Source organism: Dermacentor variabilis, chromosome 11 (assembly GCF_050947875.1).
Source record: "Dermacentor variabilis isolate Ectoservices chromosome 11, ASM5094787v1, whole genome shotgun sequence".
NCBI lineage: Eukaryota > Metazoa > Arthropoda > Arachnida > Ixodida > Ixodidae > Dermacentor > Dermacentor variabilis.
The window spans coordinates 55,961,483-55,988,061 of record NC_134578.1 but is presented as its reverse complement, the minus strand read 5'-3'; the positions used below and the strand labels follow the sequence as shown (position 1 = coordinate 55,988,061).

At 44.0% G+C, this 26,579-nt stretch overlaps 1 protein-coding gene across 5 annotated transcripts in view; it reads left to right on the top strand.

The window, feature by feature from the left end:
* The first annotated feature begins 6,170 nt into the window (after positions 1 to 6,170).
* The window catches only part of LOC142564559 (venom metalloproteinase antarease-like TtrivMP_A), a 126,409-nt gene continuing 106,000 nt past the window's right edge, over positions 6,171 to 26,579 (top strand). The window contains exons 1-4 of one of the 5 annotated variants that reach the window (XM_075675603.1): positions 6,171 to 6,480; positions 16,732 to 16,898; positions 19,833 to 19,925; positions 22,812 to 22,935. In XM_075675603.1, the coding sequence (XP_075531718.1) occupies positions 6,186 to 6,480; positions 16,732 to 16,898; positions 19,833 to 19,925; positions 22,812 to 22,935 (679 nt within the window). In that variant the 5' untranslated portion in view covers positions 6,171 to 6,185. The other 4 variants (XM_075675602.1, XM_075675606.1, XM_075675605.1 and 1 more) reach the window with 4 other exon arrangements.

The window sequence follows — 26,579 nt, the reverse complement described above, 5'->3', positions numbered from 1 at the left end:
GCTGCGCGTGTGCATGGCTTCTTTCTGCATATCTAGCACTTGCGCTATCCCTGTGGCACAACAGGCGTGGCACCGTCTCACGATGCGTGTCTACCCAAGCCTAATCATAGTCATGTCTAGCCACCGACCGAGGCACAGACGTCATACCTGGTTTAACGATGATTGCACACCTCATGATTACAGCTAAATCAAAGGTTAACCAAGTGGAGCCAAGACTTAACCAGGCTAAACCAAGCTTTCGCTTTCCATATCCAGTGTTAGCTGAGCTAAGCCACTGCCAGTTTTTTCTAATGTTAACACCCAAGCTTTCAGAGCACGTGCCTACTACCAAAGGCCGATAGGCATAGAACCTAAATCCTTAAAATGCCGCAAAGTAATTATCACCATTGTTTCAAAAGCAATAAACGCCGCATTCACTTAAGGTATAACACGCGTTCGTACGAGTTCAAACAGGCAGGCACGCTCTCGCTGTCCTACCAAAGCAATATTCCTTGTACCAATGCAGACACACACTAAAACCACTAATAGCTAATAGACTTGCCACTTCCAAATTACTATTAAAAGACTATAAACTCTCATGAGACTGAAATAATCAGAACAATAAGAATGGGCGGGGGTGCATTTGACAGGCATTTGACAGGCAGGTTGCCATTATCCCTCAAGAGAAAAGTGTATAACAGCTGTGTCTTACCAGTACTCACCTACGGGGAAGAAACCTGGAGGCTCACGAAAAGCGTTCTGCTTAAATTGAGGACGATGCAACGAGCTATGGAAAGAAGAATGATGGGTGTGACGTTAAAGGATAAGAAAAGAGGACATTGGGGAGGGAACAAACGCGAGTTAATGGCATCTTAGTTGAAATCAAGAAAAAGAAATGGGGCGTGGGCAGGACACGTAATGAGGAGGGAAGATAACCGATGGTCATTAAGGGTTACCGAATGGATTCCAAGGGAAGGGAAGCGTAGCAGAGGGCGGCAGAAAGTTAGGTGGGCGGATGAGATTAAGAAGTTTGCAGGGACAACATGGCCAGAATTAGTACATGACCGGGGTAGTTGGAGAATTATGGGAGAGGTCTTTGCCCTGCAGTGGGCATAATCAGGCTGATGACGTTGATGATAATGATGATGATGAAAGTCTCAACGTCCCTCCCGGTGTTACGTGGCTCGAAAGGACACTCTGACTATCCTACAAAACAAAATATACATGAAACACATCCGCGCTCACGAACAAATATTACGAAAAAGAACATGAGAAAATTGCTATTTAAAGGGTAAAAAAAGTCAACGAATAAAGAAACAGAAGCAAGCGCAAAGCATGCACAAAAAGGTATTTTTCCGTCGCTGACACGGAGCCCTGGAAAAACCATGTCCGTCTGCTAAACACAGCGAGCCCCATTTGGACGATGTTGTTGCGAGAAAGCGAGCGGGCCATGCCGCTCTGTGAATTGTAGGAATGCTGGAAAAGGGGTTTGAGTTTGAGTTTCCGCGTACCACAATTACGTTTCCGGGTGTATTCAAATTACAGTCCGACGTTCTCGTGTCAGTAGCTTGCGTTGTATATTGGCAGCGTCGTTCGGCAGGTCATTCCACATTTCGATAGACAAAGCACAGAATGAATACATAAACGTGTTACAGTGTGGGAGGAAGATACATTTCTCGTGGTTATTTCTATTCCAGTGACGGTTAGGAGATTTGAAGTATTCGTCCGTCTTTATATGTAACAAGTTTTGGGAAAGAAGAAAAAGGAACTTTAGGGCACGCTAGCCTTCACCGGCTGGCCAGAGTTGTGACACCGGCTTGCATACGAGCGCAGTAACGCTCTCTTGCCTGGCCATACTTTGAATAAGCAAATCCAACTGCCCCGTTTTGCATTTTTACTAACACGTCGATCAAGTGATTTCGGTGCGGGTTCCAAACTAACGCTGCCTATTCCATGGTGGGTTTAATTAGTCTTTCTTACGTTGTTAGTTTCACATGGGAGGACGCACTAATTAGTTTTCGTCATAAAAACCAACTAGTTGCTTAAATGATTGCCTAGAAGTATGACCGATATGGACATCTCAGTTTAAAGACGACGTTAACTTCACCACAAGTACTTTACGGTATTCATCCGTTTGATATCTGTATTGAAAAGCGTGTACTCAAAATTGAGAGGTGTCTTCCTATGAGTGACGGTAATGCACATTTCTTTATCGGTGTTAATTTGCATGCCGTATTTATTACAGCAGTTGTGGATATTCTATAAGCATTTCTTAAGCTTTATTTGGTCTTCCGCTTTAGTAGGCGAAGCGTACATTACACATTTGTCTGCGTAGAGCCGTATTGTAAAATCTGGTTCCATGCAAATACAAATGTCGCTTACGTAAATGAGCAATAGCGGTGGTCCTAGTACAGATCCCTGTGGTACGCCAGTAAACAATTTAACGCGGTCAGATTCAGCATTAATGAAGCTGACGCACTACAAACGGTTGGCGACATAAGCCGCAACACAAGAAACATTTTTCAGTCAACGCAAAATGATTCTAGTTTCCTTATAAGTAACGAGTCTAGGACACGTTCGCATGCCTTAGAAACATTTATGAATATATGATCTGTTTGCTGTCGAGAATTGAGAGCTGTAACGAAGTCATGAGTAATTTCTTGAACCTGCAAAGTGTTTGAAAGCCCCCTTCGAAAACCGTGTTGTTTGGGCTAAAGTAAGTTGCTATCCACAATTTGATCAATGAACGCTTTAATTATGATATGCTCATTTACTTTACAACATATGCTTGTTAAAGATATGGGTCTGTAGGTGTCTGTCAACTGTTTGTTACCACTTTTATAAATAGGCAGGACTTTGGCACACAGCCAGTCAGCAGGCAGCACCACTGTGTCCAACGATAAGCCGAACATCTTCTGTTAGAAAGGGGATAATTGAGCAACAAAGGGTCTAAGAAATGCGTTTGAAATTTTGTCTGGGCCATGTGACTATCTTAAGACAAGTTGTAGAAGCAGATTAAGAATACCAGATTCTGATATAGTTACGTCTGACATCTGGGATTCGTTGTTTTTAGTACTTGATACGAAGGCTGCGTACTCGTAAAAACTGGCTGGAAGTAAGTCCTAAAAGCATTTGCAATAGTACTGGCATCTTCATTGAAACTACCTGAAATTTCTATTTTAGTCACAGGGCTGTCCGGTTTGGAAAAATATTTTCAGAATTTGCGTGATTGGATTTTCTAGTTTTTTCTAGCAGTCTTTATTGCGTTTTTAGATGGCGTGAAAGCTCGTTGAAGAGAACAAATTTGTTTTATTTTTGCGAATCATTTGTACTTTTCTTTAGAGGTGGATTATACGTCTCGTAATCGATGGAGTTTTTTGAATACTCTTTTCTAACCTCGAAGTTATAAAGGTTGATTTGCAGTGCGCGATTCCATTTTTTAGTTTCCACCATAGAGCAACAACAACTCACGGTTAATTAAGGAAATCATCCTACAATGCTTCGAGGAAGTCTTTAACACTTTCCTCGATCACTTCGCTACAGTTTTGAACTGAAATACGCGTCGTTGGACCAGCATGCGATACGCGGCTATCAAGACAATGAAATGTTAGTAGAATGAGCTTGTTGTCTGATATTCCGTCTTCAATGCTTATTTCTGGTGTTAAAAAGGTGGACACAAAACCAAGGTCAAGCACCGAACATGATAGCCCTTGGACGCGAGTTGGTTGCACCACTAGCTGTGTCAACGAGCAACCAATAATTATGTCACAAGAATGTTTGAACCTCTAACTTCAGTGTTTTGGCTGCGAAACTACCTCAGTATATTCCTGGCATATCCCCAGTTAGTACGACTTTAGTTCGCTCATTCACACAGCTGTGAAGAAAATTCTGTGATTGTACGAGCTAATCGACAGGGATACCCAGACACTGGTAGACACCACGAGTCAATACGGGCATGTTAATAATAAGAACCCTATGCCACACACTTACTTGGCCAGCGATGCCATTTTCTTTTTCAAAAGACAGGTTTCAGGTAAGGGTGATGGCCCCCCCCCCCCCGACCATCTCGATCTGTACGAAGTAGTACGTAGGATGATGGCACTATATCCCAGTCGTGGATATTGGGGTTTAGCCCCGTTTCTGGTAATGACTACGACATCCGTATTGTACAAAAGCAACAGTTCTTGGCACTGCTGTATTTTTTTATGACACTTCTTGCAAAAAAAGATAATGATGTAAAAGGTTCTTGTCGCTGTCACGCTTTAACGCGCTTGCCTTTCGACCACCTTGGTCGCATCTTTCAGCATCCTTCACAGCTATTATTTTATTGGCCGTTTCTTGCCAGGCAATACATTCACCGCTGATGTTAAAGTTGTCGTAAACTATAATCACCTTTACTGTATTGCTGCGACTTAACACAGACGCCTGCCACAGCTGCTTCCTCGTTTCTCGAACAGACGTTGAATAGCCTTTAGATATAGATATGGCTGTATCTGTGATTTTATGACAGTTACGTATTACCATGTTTTTTTCTGCGAATTCGTAAAAGCGCAGTACTACATGTCAGTTGCGCTTAGGCTTGCTTGAAACCTATTGTGTGCGCGCGCTCGATCAATTTTAATTTGATGCCTAACATTTCAAAGAGTGTTTTCCTGCCCAATAGCTGTGCCAGCGTTTCTGGTTTCTGTTCAGTTTCTTCGAGACCATAAATAACTATATTGTTTTGGCGGCTTCTAATTTAAAGGTCATCAATTTTGTTGCAGGTCTCTGTGAACTCTTTCAGCATGGCGATAGTAGTCGCTTCGCTTTATTCAACCTTGTCTTGACATTACTTTAGTGACGTAAGCGTAGATTTTTTTGGTGAAAGCCTTAGCTTTACTTCTCTAAGACGAGTTTCAAGAGCTTAATGCGATCTCCTAATTACCTTAACGGCCATTAATATCTGATCTATTTCGTCAGGATCTGGATTTTCTTCGACATCGCCACTCAACCACAGTAACAAGAAAATTAGATGAACAGACTGTCGGTAGCACGACAATATGTGCTGGGTGCTTGGCAGCACAACTAGACCGAGTTGAGTGGTTTTAGTAGATTTGGCAAAGAACCATCTGTCACCAACCAGCAGAAGGATGGGCACATAGCTTAGCCTCGTGCTCCGAACGGTGATGTCAAGCCCAATGAAGTGCGACCATTGGTGCGACCGATGCCTGTTGAGCCTTTCATGGTGTCCCGCTGCCACGCCAGGTGTCACTGGTGCACCAAAAGGATCCTCCGGACATGACGCACGCCTAGGTTTAACCTTGAATCTACGGGTCCACGGTGCTGTCAACGATGACACCAATGATTCGGTATTTACGTTTTGCCCGCTTAAAAGGCGACAGGGAAGTGACACAGGCGTTCAATGTGTGCGATTTACGCCACCGATGTGCTTCCCTCGCGGCGGTTCACGATAGCGATAAGCCAGCTCAGCGCTAGCACACTCGGCTAAATGTTATGTTTATGTGTACGTTTACTGTGTGGGAGCCTTGCAATCACGGCGCGCAAGCGGACATGTCGGGTGATCCTTTTTTTTCTTTCTCGGCACCTGCAGTGAGCGGAAAAACACTAAAGCCTAATAGCTAGATAGTTAGAAACTGTTTATTCGGACGTTTTGCAAACCACTCAGCGACTTTGTAATTGCAATTCTTTCCCTAGCTTCATTGCTTCAGAAATTAGTTAATTAATCTACTAATTGCCTAATTATGCAAAATTCAAAACATAGCATGACACACTACATACAAAAGTCAGCAACAAGCATTTGGTCGCGTCGTCTTAGAATGCATCGACATATTTTTAAACACTGGCTAAAGTTAGCTGAAACGCCTTGTATAAGCTAGTTACCGCCCAAACAAGCTACAAAAAGTATTGCTACCGAATTCTTCCTATTGTTTGTGCACGATTGAAGCTGTAACTACTAGTACGCTAAAGTTTTATTTGTCATTTTCAATTGCGACCTTCAAAAGGCAGAGCAGCGCCGTATAGCAAAAGGCAGGACACTATACACTTCCTTGTCATCTTTTCGTGCTTTGCGCTGAACGTCAGCGGTCCACGAGTTCAGCTGCCCGGGTTTTGCGTCGCCCCTAGTCTTAGTGTGCACTAGTCTTTGCACAGTGTGTATCGCGTGTGCGTGATTTGCCGTCACTGTAGTGTTGCCATTCTAGCGCATAATGGCTTGCGCAACGCCCATTCTAATTCTACGAAAGCCGGCGCCTCATTTCACCGAGGAAGACAAGGCTATTTTAGTCGGCCTTGTCAATCAGCGCCGGTGCGTACTCGAGTGCAATAAGACCGACACCGAGTCGAATACGAAGAAAAACGAGACTTGGAACGAACTTGCAAAGCTCTTAAATTCAAACCACTGCAGGACACCACGAGACGCCAAGCTGCTAAATTGCTTGGACAACTTAAAACAAAACTTGAAAGAAGAACATCGGCAGAAAAAACAAAAGGTTATGAAAACAGGTGAGTGGTTGCCCTAGAGATGTCAGCATGCTTAGCGTTTCACAATGCTGGCAGGTACAGGGGTGGTCGAAAGCTTCCTGGCCACAGCTTGTGCGGAGATGTTCACTTCTTGCCCATGCGGCGTGTCATGCATCTTACTATAATAGCCCCAAGGTTTTTTTGAAGAGGGTAAGGGACACTGTTTCTCCCCACCCACAGTTTCAGAGTGCCCAAATGACTCCAGGAACTCCGCAACTTGCTTGAGAGTGAACGTTGTCGAACGCGCTGTGGCCTGGGAACTTTGGCCACTCCTGTACGTAGTTATACAATGCTACCACTTGGCAAACCCACTCGCTTAAAGATGTTTTAATGCTGTCACGGGGTCGTGAAGCACCCATTTTCTTTTGTGCGTGATAGTTCGGGTTGATTGTGAAAGCCAGTGGCAGCCGATTGGTGCTTGCAAGTCACCTAACCATGCTCTCAGCAATCTGCGACACTGGCACTTGCGAGCCCTGCGGAATATTCTCTGCACAACTTGGACTCTACCTAACCCATGTAATATTTGAAGTGGTATAGCTGCAGAGCCACCTTGAAAACTACGCTTAAAGAAGATAGAAATATTTCACCCATTGTCTTCTGCCGAGACAGTTGCGACTTCACCACAAGAAGACACAGGCCATTACTCAGCCAGCAAATGCTTGTTATGGGACAACGCATGTTACCAGTATTTTAGTGCCATGTTTGTACATTTGCCACTTCGAGCTTTTTCCACCGTATTTATTGAATCGCTATGCGAATGTACTCTACGCTGCCCGGTCAGCACCATTGTTTTTCTATCCGGTTTATTCATAGGCAAACTCTCGTTATGTGTGTTCCTATCGGCCTGCCTCTAAGAGGCTCGGCTTTACGGCGATACCAGTTATTCTGGCGCTCGAGGCGCATTCGTGGCGGTCATCATCGTGTTGTCACGGTTTTGACGGAGCGTGCGCGGCCTGTACGTTGAGAGTTAGTAGGTTTCCAGAGATCGAGAGACGTGCGCTGCGTTTGGCTGCGAAAGCGGTTAAGCAAAGTGGGCCCACATTGACGCCAAGCTAAACGGCAAGGCAGCGTTTTGCCTTTCGCTGCTGGCACGAGTGCTGTGCGTAAAAATAGTAACGTTCTTCCTGAGCAGGCAAGTGGCGGAGCGGGGCAGTGTATTCTCTGTTATTACGCTAAGTGGACTGTCCATTTCAGGGCGCGCTGAATGTTATGGAGCTCGAGAGCCGGCCACGAGGATCGGTGCCGGAAATACCGGCTTCGCAGCATATCCAGTCAGTTCACGCTGACACCCCTCACTTGTGTACGTACTACAATGCCGTGGAGCTTCGCGCTGCAAACGCCAACGGCTTTTCATTGGTCTCATTTTGTGCACCGTTGAGGTGGGACACCGGCAACGTCGGTCATGGCGTTCCTCGTGGCTCCAGCATAGTGAGACGCACGGTAGCTACTAAGGCACTGTTTGTGCTGCGAAGGAGCAGTTGACTAGCGCGCTGCCTCGCCTCAACACATGTCGCCCCCGCGTATTGTTATAACAGTATATCGCGTTCTACTCTTAAAGGCGAAGCTTAAGCGTCCCCTAAATTTTTTCCGAGCAATTTTGCTTTCCGCACTCATGACCTATTGCAGCAGCTGCAAATCGAGGAAAGATGTGCTTAGGTATTACGATACACGCATGAAGAAGTTGGCTTTGCACCTTGGAGCAAAATGTACGACAATAATTGTGCGAACTGTTTTTTCATCGTTCATTAGCATGCTATGGACGAAGCTGCTCATAATGTCACTTTAAATTTACTGGTCAACCGGTCAGCTACACTTTTGGGCATGGCAAATACAGTACTTGCATATAGTTATCAAGGAACTTCCCGGTCACGGTTATTCACGTGCGTGGAACATGAGCACTATTTAGGATTATTGCACAGTAATACATGCAGGATTTGTTTGTTCTCCATATTGTCTACCATGTTGCCTTTATAACTTTATAAAATAGCCGCAGTGCAGACTAGCAGGCATGGAATGCCAGAAAGACTGCCCACGTACTCAAATGCGTCGCGCACAACCCCTCACACTTACTTCCATTCAATAGTTTGTGACTGTAGAGAACATCATTATGCGATGATGGCGGTTTGAGGATTTTTACTCTTTGCGCCGTCGGCCATTTTTGGTAGCATGTACTGACCGCGTTGCTACCAAATTTACATGAGATAGAGCATATATTGTTGTCGCATTATTCCATCCCCACACCAGCTATCATGATGAAAATAAATTATTCGGATATTTCTCAATAGGCATCTTCAACTTTTACAATAGAGATTTGGCTTTTGATTGAACGTTTTAAAAAGGTTGATCAATTACTGGTAATTTATTATCTAAGCTAACAGGAAAAGTTTTTCAGTTGATCAAGAGGAAAGCGAATTAGAATATAGGTCTGCCACCGGTTTTAGTTTCGCAATGAAGAAAGAACAATGCCATGGTTGCGCCATGGGAGCGCCGCCTGTCTATTTCAGGCTGAAGAGGTAGCCATTTTTTACTGGCTTGCTCTCTTCACCGGAAGGGAGTGGTGTTGTAGACTTTCGCTACCTTTCATCTCATCTCGGTAGTATGGATAGCTGGCCTTATGATCTTATCAAGTTGTATTTCCGTAATTTGAAGCATGTGTTGTGTTTTCTGTTCAATGGCACAGACGGTGGTTGCGTATTTTTCGAACCAAGACTTGTGAGACTTTACGTATGCTTTCTCACTGCCACATGACAAACGAGCCGGCCTAGGCACACTGTGGCAGTTCATTAAATCGGGTAAACAATAGCAACAACCAATTTGTCATTTGTTGTTTGTCTCTGATATCTGTAAGCATGAAAATATATTATGCAGATCTAGATCCACGCACTGCGATAATCGACGTAAGCTAAGCTTTCTGTGCTGGTTGATTTGATTCGTGATAATTGGCGATGGTTTTCACGGCGACTGTTTAATTTCTCCAGCATTTAGTTCCATACGAGAGCGGTCACTTGATGGTAAATGTTACCTTGCCTCCACCACTGCTGTTTGTCCGCGTAGTAGGCAGAACACAGAGCGAGACGTATTTGCTTGAGGCATTGTTCGTGCCCACCATTGTTCATAATCTTCGAGACAGCACATGGCGTCGGGGCGGAAATGTTAAACTGTAATTCAGTTATGGGGCTAGTACTGCGTGGTACACAGAGCACACAGCAAGACGTGTTTGCTTGAGGTGCTTTTGTGCGCCATTGTTCATAATATTCGAGAAGGTTAGCACTGTCCTTGCCTGACATGGCACATCGCATCGTGACTGAAATCATACAGTATAATGGAAGCGTGAGTCGACTACTGAGTAGTGCACAGGGCACAGAGCGAGACCTGTTTGCTTGAGGCATTGTTCTAGTGCACCATTGTTCATAATCTTCGAGATGGCACATGGCATCGTGGCTGAAATCTTAAATTTTCAGTTGTTCAGCTAAAATTTAGTTAGAATTCAGTTGTGGGGCTATAACTGCGTAGTACACAGATAACACAGAGAGACGTGTTTGCTTGAGGTGCTTTCTGCGCCATTGTTCATAACCTTCGGGAAGGTTATCATTGTCATTGCCTCATGCGGCACTTCACAGCACATGCTGTGTGGATGCGGCTATATGTCTGCAGGCCGTTCGTTACCTGTGTGCTTGACAAGTTTGCATGGTGCTTATTTTTCTTAAATAGCAAAAACGTGCAGCACATTACCTTGAACATAAATTTATCCACTTTTACAAAACTTGTTGCTGAGCTAGTTGCTTCATGACCTAAAAACATAGGTTACGACGCTAAGCAGACGAAAATAAAGAGAGACACAAACGGCACATGCAGGCGCCAACTTCCGTCTGTTTATTCACCAGAACCCACGCAATTTTATTCAAGGAACCTAAGTGAAAAGTAATCACACTAGAGAGAAGCAGGGCTACCAGGAGTTAACACTGCTCGTCGGCTAGTGATCTGTGCTGAATTAGCATGGTAGGTACACATGAGCACGCGAGCATTACAGGCGTAATCCGAGCTGCCAACCAAATGTAGCAGCTTCACGTTCTAATCTTAGCGGCGATTACAGGGCATAATTTAGGAATGACATTTCTTTGTCACTTAGTGGTAGTAACGCGTACTAACGCATTTATTTCCTGCTCTTTTTGTGAACAAAGCCTCGATTATCTCCCTGTCAGTGCCGTTTCTTGCTTTCCTTAGGTCGTTAAGCGACTTGATCCCCCTCGCTCCCCCCGTATGGCTCTGCTACGCAATGCGTCAGTGGCGTGTTCTCATGATGGGGCACGCGTCAAGCCCTGTATCGAGCTGCCGCTGCTATTAAAGCGGTGTATCCATAGCTGTTAGCTTGGAAGTGCTTGAGTAGTGGTGCGCGAGCGCGTATTTCGTATTTCGGATGTTTCGCGCGCTTTTGTTTTTTCTCGCAAAAACCACCGAGGCAAAGCTGAGCACGAAACAAATGCTTCATTTGGAAGTTATTTGAGGTGCCCTACAACTTTGTGATTTATATGTTTGCAATTAAAGCAATAATTTAAAAGTTCACTAATTAGAAGCAATTATCTATTAATACTCTGTGATGAAAAAAAAACACATACTGGCTGTAAGTACATACGACTACGGCTACCATGCAGTCATTACAATTTCTTTAGAGGTCTTGGGTTCTTTAAGATCTTCGACGAACTTGACTATGGACACCCAGTATATATATATATATATATATATATATATATATATATATATATATATATATATCCTAATATAGAAATGATGACATCCATGTTACCAGCGTTCTGAACTGAATTCATTTTCTTTTCTTCGCCAATCACGAGCGTCTTCATCACTTGTGCAATAGAATATGTATCATGCACCTCTCAGCATTCTTACGATATCCACGAGTTTATAATTACATAACATTAAAGGACTGTTTAGCTAACCTTTAAATAAAGCACCGCTCATCATCAAATAAGACATGCACCACTACTTCAATGCTAGTTGCATTAGTATTGATAGACAAATTTTGAAAGAAGTGGTTATGCCTTAATTCTTGTTCATACTTTGTATTGGACAAGACACACTGCTAGCATTCTCTCTTAATGTCAACCTTGTTTAGGTTACTGTATAGGATAAATTTTATTAAAAATATAAGATGTACTATCCTATGCAGCAAGGCGGCGTCTTGTCTCTGTCTCAATGCATTGGCGAGGCTTATGTTGGTTTGGTCTCACTTATTTCACGTATTAGAAACGACCGCTTGTGTAGCTTCATTCTCAAATGAAAGGTAAAGTTAATTATGCCAATTCGGATGGTACATAATTAGAAAGTAGTATACATTTGCAATGTCGACCTCCAAGCGTTTGCCCACAACAATGCGCATCCAACAAAAGAGCCTCATTTCCTTGAGACTGAGTGCTCAAGAATGAATTTAACATTTGCATAGGACTCGCGCTTATGGTGTCCTGCGAGACAATTGATGCAATCAGGATAGGCGACCGCCGTCAGGGCACCATGGTGCACATTTTTAGCGCTCATTGTTCAAATGACTTGGTTTAAGCATAATAAGCTTCGAGTTTTACTTCGATTTCGCAAAGTTAGGGTGAACGTCAAGATAGTGGAAATTTTGGTTCGTTGGATTTGTGTGTCGACTTGCACTTCTTTTTGTGGTCGTTACGTCTGGGCTGTACAATCCGAAGGTCAGGATGACCTTTGGGGTGTTTCTTTACAATAGCCGACTGCTGTAAGCGGAGCCAAGGCGTACATTTTTACTGTTGAGCGTTCACATCAGGTGGTACAAAGACAATAAGCTTTCAGTTTCAGTTCTAGTCATCGATGGCAGGATGAACTTTCCGTTGCTTTAGCATCATGAATCAGGACGCATTGAGGTGCGAACATTGTGAGTTTTTTTGGGTCCACTATATGTAGTAGAAATACGTCTCGCGGCGCATTTCGAGAGAGTGAACACAAGCATTCAAAATAGCGCTTTCTATGAACATGGGCAAGCCATACATGCTTGTAACATTGTCTTTGCTTTCACTTATCCAATCAACTTTTGCAGGTAAATGTTTTACGTTCCTTGCATTTCCCACTCTAGTCGAGATACTGTTATCTAAAACTCAATGAAGTATGCATGCAGTTAAGCATTGGTTGGAGTTGTTATTGCCAGGAACTACCCACAGGGGTCCTTAAACTTAATTGCAATTTTTCTTGAAGGGCGACCCGTGCACCGTAGGGAGGTTAAACTTGTTGAGTCATACAAACCTGCACTTAAATGCTTAAATCTCTTTATTTCATTTATTGCTTCTTCTTTAACGTAATGGAAAGTGGGCATGTTACTCATCATTGCACAAGCGTTCCTCAGCCCCACATCGCTCGCATCTTCAAACAACGTTATTCACTGCGAATATCGAAAAAGATTGTGTAATACCCTTCTGTAGCATTTTTACTGTCATTCGCAACGAATAACGTTATTTGAAAATATGAGCAGTGTAGCCAAGAATAGTGTATGCAGTGATGAGTAACTACGCAGTTTGCGACACCCGACTAAAAGCTACGACCAACAGGTATTACAAAATCTTTCCTGGAGTATTCGGTCGTACATTGTCCAGTGCCACATTATGAATAAATGGATCGTTTATACGGGGCGCCGCTCGTCATGAATATAAGGGGGTGACGGTTGCTACCTGAAAATAGATTCCACTAAAGAAGAGAATGCATAAAACGTAGTTAAGCCCTGCGCAGTCTACAAGAATGTGCACGGATAGTCCTCGTAAAGGATCTCTCCAATAACTTAAAGTATGTGGCAGGATTAATGGCAGTCTTTTTTTTCTATTTTTAAAATGTTAAACTGCTCTCGCTGTACACTGCGCCACCATGGTAAATTTTCTATGTCGTGCTCATTCATGGCAGCTGCTGTTCTGGCATCGGTTCTGTGTTTCGATGAGCTTGATAAGCGCGGCGTTACGTTCACCCGCAAAAATGCATCTGCCGGTTTTAGTTGGCCCCATATGGGTTATATTTGACTGCGTTTATTACATTGTTCACATTATTTGCAAATCTCACTCGCATCTCTAACCTGAAATGCACCTTTCTCACCCACAATTTCTCGTTCTTGTTGCTTGTTTTTGCGGCTGTTTCCTAAAGCGTTGTCGAGAACGTCAGGAATCATAAAAAAAGATAACTCGAATTTGCACATTTTGTAGCTGAACTTCTTTTCTCGAAGAACAATATATACAAAACTGTCATCACCACAGGGAACCACGCGAACACAGTATTCACGCATTATCAGAAGTAATTCAAAATGCACGAAGTCCACATCAAAGCTTTGCCCTTCCCAATCCTTTAGCACGAGGTCAATGAGACCAAAACTGTTGAGTAACCTTTTGAAAGACGCGGTAGTTTCGTTGCTATCCCTGTGGGAGCAAAGTGAAATCTCAATTCATTCTGACGGACCAATCGTCAATCACAATTTCGCGTGTTATTCCCAACACACATGCTTTTTTTAAAAAGACTGCTTTTACTATAGTGCCAATCTACTCGCCAAATATGTATTAAATCGCACATATAATTTCATTCAGTCAAATTCTCACACACTGATCTATAGTAGGCGCACTGAGTGCCCGAATGACGACGTCGCTGAGCTGATCCGGAAAGAATGCCATGCACTTTAAGTGGGAACTAAAGGCAAATATTAAGTCAACATAGATGGACAGGTTATTCTTCTAGAAGTTTCTAGCATAAATTTCCTTGTGCTGACACATTGCCTTGTCACGTAGCAACATGCCCCATAAGGTCCAGCTGCTGCTTCTAAATTCTAACAACCCGTCCTATATGGTGGATCTGACCTAATCCCCCTCTGAAATTTTCCTAAGCTCTTCTGAGTGAATGAGGCATTGCTGACGTAACGTGAGAGTTACCGTGATACACGCCAGGTGGCACCACTCCGATTTTCCATTTTCGACATCTTCACGGTTACGTACGAAAGTTTTTTTTCGCTACGAATGATGAACTCCTTAAATTACAGAAGAGAAATATTTCAATGTAGTTCGTCTTAATCGTTTCTTTTATTGCCCATTAACTTTTGGAATTTTTATCTGGCAGTGTGAATCCATGAGGGCAGTCTTTATTTTACATGACCCCTGTCGCGCTTGAGCGATGGGACCGTTGTAGGGTGACAATAAATATCTTGCTTCCACTTACCATCTTGCTGCGTATATTACAAGCTTCAGTTGTGGTTTGTTTTGTTTGTTTTGCTTGCCGTTGTCAGAGATGAATAAATTGCTTAATAATACAATTCTGCCCCACGAATGGTGGTAGAAACGATGAGTGCGTGTCATGAATGTATGTTCCAGACAGGCTCGCTACGACTACCCTGTCGGTAGCATGTAAAACTGGCGGAATTTACAGCTTTTGTTTTTGGGAAACTGACCTGTGTGTAAGCATGTGTGAGTGATCATAGTTTTCATCATTAAATGTACAAACACATACTTTCCTAAATTTGCCTATCTTCCCTACTTTCCTTCAACAGACGAGCCTGTTAGAGAAGTAAACCGCAATTATGTCCTGTAGGACATGCATTGATTGCGATAGACGCTTATTAGACAGCTACACGAAGTTAAGGTTAATGGTCTTGCCCGCCGCGTAAACAGCTGTAAAAAATTCCTTTACTAACGAAATCAACAAGCATGGTGCGATGCAGGTACTGGATAGCATTGACACCTGTCACTCGATGACTGAGGTCACTCGCCGTAACAACGACGGCGTCATGAAGAGCGGTAGCAGCGGCGAGTTAATTCACTTGCGGCCTCTCCCTTCGAGGTGACCTAGGGGCGAGAACACAGCACACACGAAGCTTTCTGCCATCTGAGGTCTCCCAAACATTGCACCCACCGCAGATTACTCCGATGATGTGGCGCTCAGCCATTCCATGCGGAGGCCGGAGTACAAGAGCAGACGCACGGAAACCTGGACACTTTCTTTCTCGTCCTTGTCCGAGGATCACGCGTGCGCGTGAGTTGCGAGACAAACGAGGCAACTTTCGCTTCTCGGAATCTGTCTTCTTCTAGGTACTAGTATACCACGGAGTAAAGCATGTTTTACTCCGTTTGTCGCGTGCAAAGCTGCACTGCATGACATCAAATAGACACTTCGAAATAAGCTAGCCTTATTTTCACATTTCGTGGTGCCGCGTCAAAGCGTTGTGCACTGACTGGAAGGTTCGAATGGCGTTTTTGGTATACACATTTATTTGCATTAATATATCATTTCCTCCTTTGAGTACTGCATCAGTTGTTCGCTCACCACCACGGCTAACACGGAGGGTTTCTGCTAAGGGGATCGAAGCGACCTGGGCTTAGGTGCCGCTTTACTGCCACAGACCGATGAATAACGACGTGTTGCCACTGCGAGTTCATTTTCTAGTAACACATTCCTTTTCAGATTATGCTTAAAGTCTTGTCCACAGCAGTGCGGCGCATACGCGTAGCGTCTCCATGTGACGCGTACTCCTCCTGCCTCCGTCGACCAAGGCACTGCCAGGGCTGGACTGCCGGAGCACTAACGACGCACTGCGAAGCCTCAGACTTTTGCAACGTGAGCCAAGTTGACACGGGCCAACCACTAAAGACAAACACAAGCCATTTCGGCACTACAGACTCTGTATCAGTCACTATGATCCCGTTTGGACGGTGCATTCGGCGACGCTTACATGGAAGCAAAGCAAGCCGGCCTCAGTTGTTCGTAGGCAAATGCCTATTAGAAGCAAAAGACCCCAGCAAAAAGTCCCCAGGTCCCGAGAAATTCAACAACAGTTTTCAGATGTTTCTCTCGCAACTCACTCGGGCGCACGGCGCTCGGACAAATGAGAGAAAAAAAAGCTCTCGTCAAGCCAACCTGCGCCCCTCCTAGCACGAGCGTATCTCTCCGCTCCCCCACCCAGGCACGCGTGAGAAGACCAAGCCACCATTCATCTCGTCTCACCCTCGCACGCTTTCCCATCTGCAGCTTACGGTGAACTTGTAGCCCTTGTAGCTGTGATCTTATAGCATTTGGACGTTATACGGAAGCTCATGGCAGCGTTGACGTCAACCCCGACAACGACTGTGCAAATTGACCAAGGCTGTCTGTATAACTGCTATTGCAATACAAGACGACTAAGCGATTTGGTAGTAATGCAGGTATATTTGACGGTGCGTGTTGTTCATTACCTTTCTTCAGCAGAACAAGACTTCTATGTGTATCCAACTATTCTGCAAGAGAGAACAAAAGACAAAAATTTGGTTCTACGCCTCAGCGACAATCTAACTCTGAATCTTGAAAAGAGCTCGGTGCTGGCTGATAAACTACTACTTGTTACGGCCAGTAACGAGGGACAACTGTTGGACACGGTAAGCAAGCATTAGAGTTGCGGCAAACTAGATACCTAGGTAACTTAAACGACCTTCACGATTAGCCAGCTGTGCCATAGATTCCCCGTTTTTTAGTGTGTACACGGCCCCAAATTTAATACACGCCGAACATCTGCGTGTTATTGCCAAAAAGAGAAATTGCACTGGCTTCTCGCCAACTTTTCAGAACTCACTGACGCCTGCACTCTTGCGTAATTGCAAACTTTGCGACGACAAGGACTCGTGTAGTACCAGGTTTAGTATACTGTGAAATGAGTACATTTAGAAGTGTAATGCAGCGGAAAGAGCGTTTTCGTGATCACTGTCAGCACAAGAATGACGAGTTTATCCACGCTTACAAAAGAAAAACAAGCGTTCTGAAAAATACTGAACACCTTTCGTATTCAGAATGTCCCGAATATGTCTTCTATTAGTTATTAGTCTATTAGAAAGTGTATTAGTTTATCCTATAATTTCCCTCGACCATATAGAAAGTTCAAGCGCGTGCGCTGAAATATGCAAGTCTTCGCGACCGAGCAATATGCCAATCGATCCACATAATGCTTGCACATACGGTCATCCGACATGCACTGACATCTAAGCTAAGCCACAATCTTAAATATATTCAGGGCTGCGAAGAAAGAAGTTGAAAACAGCGCGATGACTGTCTCTCGGATGACCGGCAACTTCTCAGCAACTATCTTTCCGGCCTATCACATATCCTAACTGCCCCTGTAAACAAAACCTCATTTATCGTAACAATAAAGTTTTAGCTCTTTATGTTACTCACATGCAGTCTGGTTTATGAACATTGTTCCAGGTGTGTAGAGGCAATGTAGTTTTCTTCGTAGGTGTAATGATATTGTAGATGGTCGTGAACAAACGCGACCAAACAAGAAACAATAAGTAACATCTGAATACGAAGTGCCTTTTTTCTGAAGGGCAAATGCCGATAACAAGCGATTGGTAGTAATCCAAGGGAACTTTTTATTTAATCAGAAGAGAGAATTACCTTTGGTATATGGCGGCATTGTACTGCGTTGTGCCGCACGCGCAATGTGCTGCATGTGGCAGATTGTCGACGCCAGTCGATATATTCCGAATTGAAAACATGCATAGAGTTGGGCTTAAATTTCGCATTAAGGTGTGTTGTAACCGTCGGTGAATTTTTTAGTGGCCCTTTAAGGTTACGAAACGAAAATGATAAGATTTTACATGTAACACATGTATCGGCAACCACTGCACCAAATTTGACTAGCTTTGTTGTATTTAAAAGAAAAATCTAAAATCTAGTGACTCCTTTTTTCGAATTTTCCATTACGGTCGTCAATGTTTTAATAAAAATTGGCGAAAATCGCAAATTTTCATTAAAAAATTATCAAGTTTACAGCTCTGTAACTGTAAATGATATCACAATTCTGTGAATCACATCTAATAGTACATCTAAAGCGGACAAAATTGATATGTTACACATAAATCTGAAAAAGATTAGTGATGTCGAAATACAGCTTTTGCAGGACCCTTGTAAACAACGTAACAAATTCACGTAAGACATAAAATGATAAACCAAATTTGTCTGCTTTCAATGATTTAGTGGATGCCGTTTACAGAAACGCGATATCTATTCTTGTTGCAGAGTTATTAAGTTGTAAACTTCGTGCTTCATGCTTTCATAATTCAAAAGTCTTTCGAACTTTTGAATTATGAAAAAAAAAAACGTTAAAAAAATTCCAGGCCTTAAATCGAAATTCCGCTTCCAACAGTCAGTACAATTTAAATTTCTCTCTGAAATGCAACAAACTTCATTAAAATTGGTCCAGTGGTTATTTCATAAAAGCATTTCGGAATTTTACATATATTTGAATAGGCCGCGTTGGAGTTGGGCCCGAGCTAAAAGCTTGCTCTTAACATAATAGATATACTTCTCTTTCTAGCGGACAAGATCTTCGATAGCCCAAGCTCCTCGATCTTGTAGTAGAACGTGTTGTGGTTGTAGACGAGGCTGCGTTGCTTGCACCAGAGTTCTTATATTGCACACAAGATTGCAGATCCCTAGAATATAGTGCTGGCTCCTAAAACCTATATACATTTAGTGCGCTCGTCAAACGTCTCGTGATGATAAGCAGAAGGCTTGCAGTATACTGTCCATCGTTTAGAAAATTATTAGGTGATAACCTGAAGCAAGTATTTTGAATGTTAAGGAATGTAGTGCTGGGAAGGCGGAAAGATAGAGATCTGTAGATGTAGGCGTGGAAAATTTACATTATTTCGCACTACGATTTTTTTCTAGTGTAGTGCTTTGTACTGAAGCCCTTCTCTTTCGTCTTTTTTTGCGCTTCTTTCCTTCATTTTCCACACCAATAGCCCAGAAAAGCATAAAGTATTTTGAAGGTTTGCAAGGGCCATAGAAAGTGTGGTCTAGCGTACTCCCGTCAACAGACTTTGCTGCAAAGAATGTTTTACTAATTTGTGTTTCCTGCACAAGAATTTGAGCTATTATCATAATTTAGTTTCTTGTCTAGATTTTCCTTCCAAATGAATTGCATTATAACCAAAATCAGTGATTCTTCTGTAAGTTATGTGGAAACGATCTTTAATTCCAGAAATGCATAAGAAATTAGTTTAGTAAACTTACCTGAGTTATTTTGTGGCGAAAAAAAATTCCTAGAACTCTTCCTAAATTTACTATGAGAATTGCCCATTTATTTTTATGAAAAAGTAAGCATAAATTGGGGGGGGTGCAGAAGTTAGGATTGTGGTGAAGCAGCGGGTCGTAACCATTCGTACAGTGCCTACTTAAGCTAAATAAAAATTTTACTGTGGAGCTACAAAGCAAAAGTACAATTTTTCGCACAGAATGCCCCAGAAGCATCAAATAAAGAATCATAGATTCTTCAACTGACAGCCAACTACAAAAATGACGTGTATACGCAGGTTGACACTTCAACTATTCAAGAGGTTCTGTACCAGGACGTGCATCATCAATCCTCTCTCGTCTTACGCCAGAGGGAAAGCGTGGTGCAAGTCGTAAGTCCTTCCTTATGCAACTAGTCTGGCTATACTCGCTGGAAAATATGGGTAATGCGCTGCTCCCATATTCCATGACAATATCGGTAACATATTGGGTAGCATATACCTAAAGCCTCTAGTGTATGGCGTCGTCCGATACTATAGGCGCGCAATATTCGATACGGCTCTCCAGACCGTCACTAGAGAGAATCTCAGTGACATTTCAACCTAGGTTGTGGGTTGGGCTCCCACTACGGGAAAGGATTGTTTTTCTTCGTTTCTAATTTCCCTTTGGGTTGTGATTTGCACACTTCAAATAATGTTACAATTAATTTTCCTAATGCTATCTTTGGCTTCGTTACCTGTGGAATTCATGCGGTAATAGGTACTGTCACTTTTCTCTGTATTTACTGTAGACCGAAAGTACGAACTTATACTTCGCGCGCTTGAAATACATTAGGGTGTGAGTCCGCCGTAATGTCCGCCTCGTACAGTAGTATCATAGCTGAAGGCACCATTTTGCCCGAAGGACACATCAATATAGCACGAAGCAAGGCTCGTAGTTCTACACGCAGTGCAAGTTTCAGCAAACATTCGTTTTCTAAGTACGCACCACCTCACATGTCCTAACACACGAGAATATAGTCCACCCGACGACCGCGATCACTCCCGGTCACAACACTTACGTTGTGTGAAGAGTATTCGGGGGTCGGCCACGAGGAACATGCATAGATGTTAAATCGGCTGCGCTGACGCTACATGTCACAGTTTCGCGCATCCAAAATGTAGCAGCGCATGAGAAATCAAGCAGAGCGCCCATCGAAGCCGATTTATTTTCGTCTGGCCCCTTTCTGTCCGCACGGTATGCTACTCCTGCGCCCGCAGCAATCACGTGACTTGAAACCTGCAGCTCGCCGGCCACACATGCGCCCAGTCTGATGCTCGGGAAAGTCGGCTCCGCTAGCAGCTCGTGTTGTCATGACTTGTCTCACTGCATGACGCCGGCATTGGCCCCGATGGTGCGAGCGCGTATCCCGAGTCTCTAACATTGTGTTCTCAATAGAATTGTCCCGCGGTGTACGACGCAATTGCCTGCTTCGACACGGGACACTAGTTTTGTCAGAGCGGCCTTCGCCTAAAATTCACGGTCTATGGACAGCAGGTGGTGCATCTAATACTCTTTACACACGAGCACTCCGCAGTCCTTTGAACTAAGGGCCGTTTACTGGAAAGGTATTTGACACGAGGGGGCACGCGACAAAGGAGCGTTTCCTTACTGGTAAGTGTCCTTTACGGAAATGGAGATGGCGAAATGTTTATGGGCGTAACGGCATCATCTCCATCAGGGTTTACTTCAAACGACTTTAGTTCGCCCGTGTTTCCGGAGCATAACATTTCGGCGTAAGTTGTTCTTCGCATTCGCGAGAATAACGTGAAAGTAGAAAGGCAGATGGCTTCTAAAAGGGATGTAAACCTCATCCGCAGTCCATAAGCAACAGCAAGTTGCCGGAATACTTCATATCCTTGGTGTTAGTTTTATTGCTTTAAAAATCTTTATTACCACTAGAGTACCCACGATTTGCCTTGCAGTAAACGACTGTTATTAGAGTCGTACATTTGAACGCATGCAACTGGCCCCCACGATGATCTCGCCACCGTCACACCGCCATACTGGCCTCGGGCAGCTTCGTCTGCGTGTTTTCCATAGGTGTAGCGTCCTCGCTATCTGCTCTATTGCATGGAACTATCTACTCTGGCCCTGGAAGCAGGAACCCACGATCAACCTTGCGTCCAGTGGCCATAGAAAGTAACATGAAATGCTTATCCGCATCTGGGAAGACATTTTGGATTTACTGCTAGTAACACTGATATTACCAAGTGTGCGAATTATAAAGCTGCAAAGTATTTCAAGCTTTACACTTTCTTTTTTTGCAAGCGTTATGCTTTCCTTGGGGGGGGGGGGTTGTTTCGCATTCACGAGATGCAGAATTTTCTTGCGCTTTGTCGATTTCAATTTAAACAAGCAGCGCCTTTTGTTTTGCTCTGCTGCTTACTGATAGCATGAAAAGGAAAACGTGCGATATGGCTTGTCACTGGGGAAACTCTTTTCCGTTAGGGGTCCTTCATCACAGTGTGACCGGGTTTACTTCAAAAGTCTTCAGCTTCCCCTTGTGTCACCTTGCGACGTAAATTCTTCTTGGCATTCCTGAGAACAGGGCCACTAAAAAGCAAGCCAAGTTTGTATTTCTTCAATGACGTCCTCCGGGGCCATTATAAATTAAGATGGCCTGGGCAAGGTTTGACTTGTCTCGTAACAGTACATCGATCTCTGTTTCTTTGTCTTTGTATCTTTCTTGTACCCGTTCAGCCAACCTTGCGATGTACATGGAACGCTGCGAGTTTTCTAGTGTAGAACGACCACTCGTAACCAAGGTTACGACGTGTTCTGGGACGTCACGTAAGAGGCAGGCTTAAGATGTATGACTAATATTGCGCATCACTGTCTTTTAAAAATATTGCGCCTCCATTCCGCTCAGTGCAAATGGATGTACAGCGAAGCGGTTGCCAGCTTTGGACAAGCATGACCGACGTTAGACGACGACCGGACAAGCGGCGTATGTTACACTTCCACGCTTGTGTGCGGAAGTGCAGTCTACATGCTCATTCCTCTAGGCGCACCGCTAAGTGCTAGTTTGACTCTGTCCAGGATTGCTCACATTTTTGTGTGAACCTCGCGCACGCGGACACGAAAAATTTCAGCAAACTAGAGACTAACAGCTCCGCTGTAAAACTTTAGCATAAGCCGATATTTTTCTTTCGTGTATTTTGAAAAGCCAAATGTATAAGATATTGCTTGCTGTGTTTTTGTCTGTGAATGAGTTATATTTTCTCCTATTCTACCAGGAAGGTATTATCAACCACGAGCTGAGAATAAAGCCTCTACCACAAGACGAACGTTCGTTGCATGATAAGATACTGCATAAGATCTACAAAGTACAAGAAATGCAGGGTACCTATATCGACTTCGGTAAGCAAATTGTTTTTCTGTATGTTAGTCATGGTTTTATTGAGGCAGAATTTGAACGGGGTGGCTTAACTATTCTTATGTCCACATGTTTCATACTTCAAAAATGTTTATCACCCATCAAGCTTTTTACAAAGCTTTAAGCATTGAGATTGAAACGCGACTTGAACGCGATTGAAAGCCGTAGCAATTCGTCTCGAACGTTAATGAGGAGAGAGAAACGAGCTTTTATTTTCTGAAACGGTAATCCGAGTCAGGGCCAAGTTCACCCTATGTGGGAGGATTCCTTAATCCAGGAACACTCTGGTTAGCGATGCCTCCTTAGCCCGGCTGAAAAAACTGCGCTGGCTATCCAGATCGTCAGAGGAAAGCTTGACCCCCCACGTTTCTGTGGTGGTATTGCATAATCTGCGGTGATTTGGGTTGCTAGTGTTGTGCTTCTATGGGGCGTCCTTCTTGGGAGTCGTCTTGTGGAGCTTGTGGTGTGGGGTCTGTGGATGAGTCACGAGGGGGGCAATCCTGGACCATGTGATGAAGGGTTTCTGGGACGTCGCAGTGGGTACAAGTGTGCAAATATTGCTAGGATAGAATGTGTTCATGATTATTCCGTGTAGGTAAAAGTTCGTCTATAAGCTGCGGAAGATGACTTTTCCCTCTTTGCTCAAATTCTCGTGTGGTAAAGGGCACGTTCTTGTGCTGAGTCGGTGGTGCTGCAGAAGCTGAAAGTGCTCTAGGGCGATGTCACCGACGTTGTTGGCCGGCATGGTGTCGGTTGGCATATGCGTCCTTTTTGGAAGCTGCGAGCTGCTGATTGGGACTCAGTGAGCATTACTGCCCCTTCCGGGCAGATTGTTATTGCGAGAGGGATTGACGTTTCCGCTGCACTCTCGAAGGCTCTTCCTTGGATGGTGAAAGCTGCGAGTTCTTTGTCTTGCTGACCCTCGACGCTTAAGGCAAAGGAGTTTCGTTTTATATACCGGGCAGCACTGGTGCGCCTCGAAACAGGGTCTCTCGCGTGTTTCTTGCTAAGTGCGCGGATTCTGCTTCGCCGGTACTCCTTATCGTAAGTTGGATGCATATGGCGCGGTATGCCTGCAAAGCTGATACAGTACTGCAGGGCGGGTGGGATTCTTGCTTTCTGGTCTGTGTAGGCAATGTAGCTTTCACTGTAGTTGGGGTAGCGCGAAACTGCTGCACGTCTGGTGGCAGTGAGCTTGAGCCGCTCTAGTTTGCCGATTTTATGAGGCTCAGCAAGCTCTTTCCACGTATTGTGGACGCCGAGGTTGAGGAATATCTCCGTTAATGCAATGGACGGGAGGGTCAAGCCTACGTTGATTGCCTTTCGAACGGCAACATTCAGTTTCTTGATTTCAGGCGGCTTGAGTGTCAGGTTGCACAGGTGACACGGCCTTGTATGAGGGTGTCATGCGTATTTCTTTATGAGTCGGCGTATTCTGCTTTGCCGGCACTCCTTATCGTAAGTTGGATGCATATGGCGCGGTATGATTGCAAAGCTGATACAATACAGCCGGGCGAGTGGGATTCTCGCTTTCTGGTCTGTATAAGCAATGTAGCTTTCACTGTAGTGCAAAACTGCCACCCGTCTGGTAGCAGTGAGCTTGAGCCGCTCTAGTTGGCTGATTTATGAGACTCGGCAAGCTCTTCCCACGTATTGTGGACGCTGAGGTTGAGGAGTTTCACCGTTAATGCGTGGAAGGGTCACGGCTAGGTTGATTGCCTTTCGAATGACAACATTGAGTTTCTTGATTTCAGCCGGCTTGAGTGTCAGGTTTTGGAGATGACACGGCTTGATAGGAGGGCTTGGATTATGCTTAGTGTGCCTTGCTACTTCAGTCCATTCCTTTGGTTTGTGTTGAGGAAATGTCACTTTTAATGCTCCTTGGCAGGGTAGCCTGTTTACTGCAAGAAAGGTTCACCGTATCTCTTATGATGATTGCAGAGTTCCTATAAACGTTCTCGCCCTGTAGTTATAAGTTCAAATTGATACATATTGTGGCAATGTTGGGGAGTGAGGAAGTTATGCGAGAGCATGAGAACAGGTTATAAATTGCCATTATTTGGTTCTCCTGCCTGCTGAAGGACACGTATTGAGAAGAATCAGAGATTTATGATCGACATGGGGTCGATATCGGCCCGACATCTTTCAAATGCAGGTTTATAAAACAGCATGAAATCTTTATACAGTGACAAGAATAAGCGATAATACATTTTTCGACGTACTTGAACAGTTACAGAAGAAAAAAACACATTGGTATACGGAATCATGTACAATTACTTGCTTACCCTAGAAGAAGATGTGGATGTAGGTACAAACTATGTTTATCTATTTGCCGTCGTTCCTTGCTAGTCGGTTGCCGCAGTAGTAAGTAGTGACGGCCAAGAAAGTTGTCGCGCAGTGAATGTTGCAGGGAAAATGCAAATGTCGTGTTCTTTTTTATACTCCCCTTTTGCGCCTCGACTCCGTGATGTATGATATAAAGGCAGATATATATATATATATATATATATATATATATATATATATATATATATATATATATATATATATATATATATATATATATATATATATATATATATTCCTGCTCCTACGAATACAACTTTTCACGCAACGAAAAGAGGCGTGCATTAATGCAATCAACTCTTACTAAACCAAGAAAGGTGCCTAAGGCTCTTAAGTTTTTGTACTTATAGTCATTTTTCAAGGCAACACCGTGGCTTCCGCCACGTTAGATCACGTGGTGGCGCATCCGTGGCTTGCCTTAGCTGTCTTCGTTGCCTCCGTGCTTAAAATAGATGTGCTGACGCCCCGGCGCCGTTAAGGAAACCTTTGTTTCGACGTATATTGTAGGCGGTGACTCGGCGGACAACACGAAGCTTTGACTACAGCTTCGTAGTAGATGTAAGTGCTTTTGGAGCTAATCACACCTTGTACAAACGGTGCGAGCACCGCGCGTTGTGTTTGTACCAAACGCGCGGCTACAGAAATGTACGCCAAGCTGGCCTCAATTTCCGCTTAATAATTGAAGTACGATCATTGAGTTTTGCTCTTACATCTCCGTTTGGCACACACTTTCTATTAGCGGCTTGTAAGGTTTCTGACTCAGTAAGGTAGCTCCGTGCGGTCGCTGTCCGGTTTCTTGTTTTCTGCCTCATTGCTCGCGGGTGGGCTAAGTTGCGATACATTTGTTCTTGCTGCGCACCAGGGCTTGGAAAACAGATGTTCTGTTCTTAATAGGTGGTAGCAAGACGTATCATATCTAGCCACTCGCTTACGTTCTAGACTGTCACGAAACGTTCAGCTTCGATCATCCGTGCGCTGTCGGTTAAGTCGCCGTCACCCCTGTTTCGGTGCATTGATTCAAGTATGCGTCCATTCGCTCATTCGTGATACGTCGACGATAGAGTGGGCCTAAGGTAGCGTACGAGTTTTGATGAACGTGTGTAGATAACGTTTGCGACAGCTTTTGTGCCAGAAAGTAACGCTACTCCCTTTGTCATTGTGAAACGAGCGGTCCTCGCCCTTTTCGACGTTCCGGGGCTGAAGCCCTTTCTTTGAACGTTAGCGATATGATGCTGCCGGATGAACAAATTTTTTTTGTCCCAGAGGAAAGCCACACATCTCG